This window comes from Suricata suricatta, chromosome 9 (assembly GCF_006229205.1).
Source record: "Suricata suricatta isolate VVHF042 chromosome 9, meerkat_22Aug2017_6uvM2_HiC, whole genome shotgun sequence".
In the NCBI taxonomy this organism is placed as follows: Eukaryota; Metazoa; Chordata; class Mammalia; order Carnivora; family Herpestidae; genus Suricata; species Suricata suricatta.
The window spans coordinates 68,984,187-68,987,333 of NC_043708.1; the positions used below are offsets into that span (position 1 = coordinate 68,984,187).

The 3,147-nt window shown below is 51.0% G+C and overlaps 1 protein-coding gene across 1 annotated transcript; it reads right to left on the reverse strand.

The window, feature by feature from the left end:
• Positions 1-2,006: 2,006 nt before the first annotated feature.
• Positions 2,007-3,147, reverse strand: LOC115300697 (duodenase-1-like). The gene is made up of 3 exons (XM_029950182.1): positions 3,084-3,147; positions 2,627-2,890; positions 2,007-2,285 (listed from the first exon to the last, which is right to left on the reverse strand). Exons 1-3 carry the CDS (start codon positions 3,093-3,095, stop codon positions 2,124-2,126), a joined length of 438 nt encoding a protein of 145 aa, XP_029806042.1. The 5' UTR covers positions 3,096-3,147; the 3' UTR covers positions 2,007-2,123.

Below are 3,147 nucleotides of genomic sequence, written 5' to 3' on the forward strand. Positions count from 1 at the left end.
TGAGAGAGGAGCGGGGTTCAGAACGTCACTGGGCTCAACTGGAGGGCAGACCTGGACTGCACTGGGCAGAAGGGTCAGGAGCACAGGGAGCTTGTGGGCTGGGCTCAGGCCTCTGGAATGGGGATGGTCACTCACCTGTCCTGGCCTCAAGGGGCAGCAGGAGGTCCAGCAGAAGCAGAAGTGGCTGCATCTTCCCTGAAGTTCTGTCCAGGTCAGAGCTGCTCGTCTTTCTTCCTTCCAGATCAAAACCCCGAGGGGAATGAAAGCTGTGAGGCTCACTGACCATCTAGGCCTCCTCGCCTTGTGTTTCCATAGAGCTGGGCGTCATCATACAGAGCGGTTTCCTTGTGCTGGATGACAAACGTACAGCCTCCCCACTTGCACTCCCACTGCTAAGTCATGAGGTGAATGTGAGAATAGTGAACAAGATATTGATGTCTCGAACTAGAGCCCGCAGAAGGGCTGGTACCTCAGAAGCCCCTCTGCGACTGAGTGGAGACATGAATGCATTTATATCTCAGCTCTTGGCTTTTTTTCCATTGTGAGGAAATCCTGAATAATTGTTTAGCTCGGTGTTTCCAGGGAATAAGGGACATGGTTCCTGTGCTTGAGATGCTGATGGTCACCAGGTGCAGACCAAGAATCACCACTGAGTGTACCTTGTCCCACAGTCGAAACATGCTCATCAATGGCAAATATTCAACAAGCCACTTCTTTCCAGGCTGCCTTCTTTTTGGTGGGTGTTTTATTTAATTTATTTAATTATTATTTTTTAAATGTTTATTTCCTTCTAGAGGTAGAGAGAATTAGCATGGGAGGGGCAGAGAGAGAATTGGAGAGAGAGTGAGAATCCCAAGCAGGTCTGTCAGTGTGGATGAGGACTGTGAGATGATGACCTGAGCTGAAATCAAGGGTCAGACACTTAAACAACTAAGCCATCCAAGCCGTCCTAAGGTGGGTGTGCTTAATGTTTTTTAAATGTTTATTTATTTTTGAAGGAGAGAGTGACAGAGTGTGAGCAGGGAAGGGGCAGAGAGAGAGGGAGACAGAATCCAAACAGGCTCCAGGCTCTGAGCTGTTAGCACAGAGTCTGACATGGGGCTCGAACTCATGAGCTGTGAGATCATTACCTGAGCCGAAGTCGCCTGTTTAAGCCACCCTAGAGCCCTTAAGATAAGTTCTTTAAAATGAGATTACTTTACTGAATACCTTCTTACATAAGAGATTTTGAGATTGTTACAAAATGAATAAAAAATTTACTCGATAAGCTTGGGCTATAGGACACATTTTGAAATAATAGGAAACTTTGAAACACAACATTTTTTATAATATCTTTCCTTTGGAAACATAGTCACACATACACACACACACACACATACACACACACACGGAGACAGGGTGAAGTGGGAAGCGGCTGGATTAGACCAAGATGGAGAGCACCCTGAAGGTCACTCAAGCCCATGGAAGATGGGTGGCAGGACACCAGAGGGTGGGATGGGCTCTGGGACCATGGTGAGGCTGTGAGAGGCACTTAGGCTACGCTGCGAGTACTGAAGGGCCCTCTTGAGACTCTTCCGGCCTCAAGCTGCCTCTCTGATTTGGGGAGGGAGCGCTGCCTTTGGTGAGCTACAGCTTTCCAGAATCTTCTTGCCCATCCATTCCTTTTGGGGTGGAGAGGTGGCTGGCTCTCTCAGAGCTTCTTAGGTGGTCCTCCTTCCGAAAGTGGGTTCCGTTAATGTTGCCAAATTGGGGTAGGATGGGGGGGTGTAGGCGTGGGATGAGGTAGAAGAGCAATATGGATGAGGTAGGAGCGTCCTCTCCAAGAGGGTGATTTTCCCTGGGGCGGTGTCTCCCTTTCCCTGATGGAGCTTCCGCTGGGCCCAGCAGGGGGCGTGTATTTGGAAGGAGCTGGGTATCAGAGCAGGATGCCTTTCTTTCTAGAGCATGTGAACAGATGGTCACCATAACTAATGAATGTTGTTTTGGTGCACAAAGGAGGACTCTAATTTGCACTAGAGACAGAAGTTTATTAAATCCCTGGAAGCCTTCTCTCCACCCACTTTGGCCAGTGCAGTTCTGGCCTCTGCCCCAGAGAAGGTGGATGGAGTGATCCTTGGGGTGTCTCAGTCTGGTCCCTGCAGGCTGAAGTGTCTCATCGTGTTTTCTATCCAGGGCATAAAGCTTGAAATCCTGGTGTAGACTCCTGGGGGACTCCCGTTCTTGTTCCCAAAGGAGACAATGCCCTGGGCCACGTTGTTGCACACAAGGGGGCCTCCGGAATCTCCCTATGGGTAGAGGGAGGAAGGACTGAGCTGGGCTTTCTTTGGTCCTGCCCCTCTGCTGCCCCTGGGGATGGGTGGTCTCTGTTAGGGGGCTGTGGGTGAGATCAGGGCCAGGGGAGGCCTGGGGCTGCAGTCTTGTCCTCACACTCCCCTCCCCGCTCTCCCTCTGAAAACCTCTTCCCATAAGGAGCTGTGAGACAGTCTCTCACCCCTGCTAGGGACACATGACCAGAGCCTGGAATGGCCAGAAAGGCTGAGGACATAGGGACATGGCAATTTCTCACTGCCCCTTCTCAAAGCATGACTGTCTCAGGGCTGGGCATGGACAGTGGTGGGGATCTCACCTTAAAAGAAGCCTTCCACTGTTTTGGGTCCCCTGCACATATCTGGGTGGTGCTGTCATACGGGTTTGTGTAGATGTAGATGCATAGCTCGTCCTTCTGGATTTCCAGCTCTACTTCCTGCAGTTTCTCTGCCCCAGGGAGTCTGTTCACGCTGAGTCTCCCCCAGCCGGCCACACTGCACACCATCCGTGGCCTCACCCATGTGGTCCTCTTGGGCAGCATGAGGCGGCTCACATAGGCATTCAGGTTGGCCTTCCTTTCCAGCTGAGTGCCAAGAAACGGTATTGTCATCTACCAATGGCTCATAAAGAGCCTGGGACAGTCATGGCATTGCCATCTTCACAGTCCCGGGACAAGTGAGAAGGTCATAGTGGGAAGGAGGGACAGGAATGAGGTGTAAGGGAAGGCAAAACCCCAGGAATAACATGTCCAAGAACCAGTGAAGCATGGGTCCTACCTGCAGTAACATGATGTCATTGAGCAACGTTTCAGAATTGTAGTCTGGGTGGGGGATGGCTCTT

What these genes read in the sequence shown, in the direction of transcription:
- LOC115300697 (XM_029950182.1), bottom strand. An exon ending in AGTGGAAGGCTTCTTTTAAG is followed by an intron (nt 2,286 to 2,626) that starts GTGAGATCCCCA and finishes CTCTACCCATAG; the next exon opens with GGAGATTCCGGAGGCCCCCT.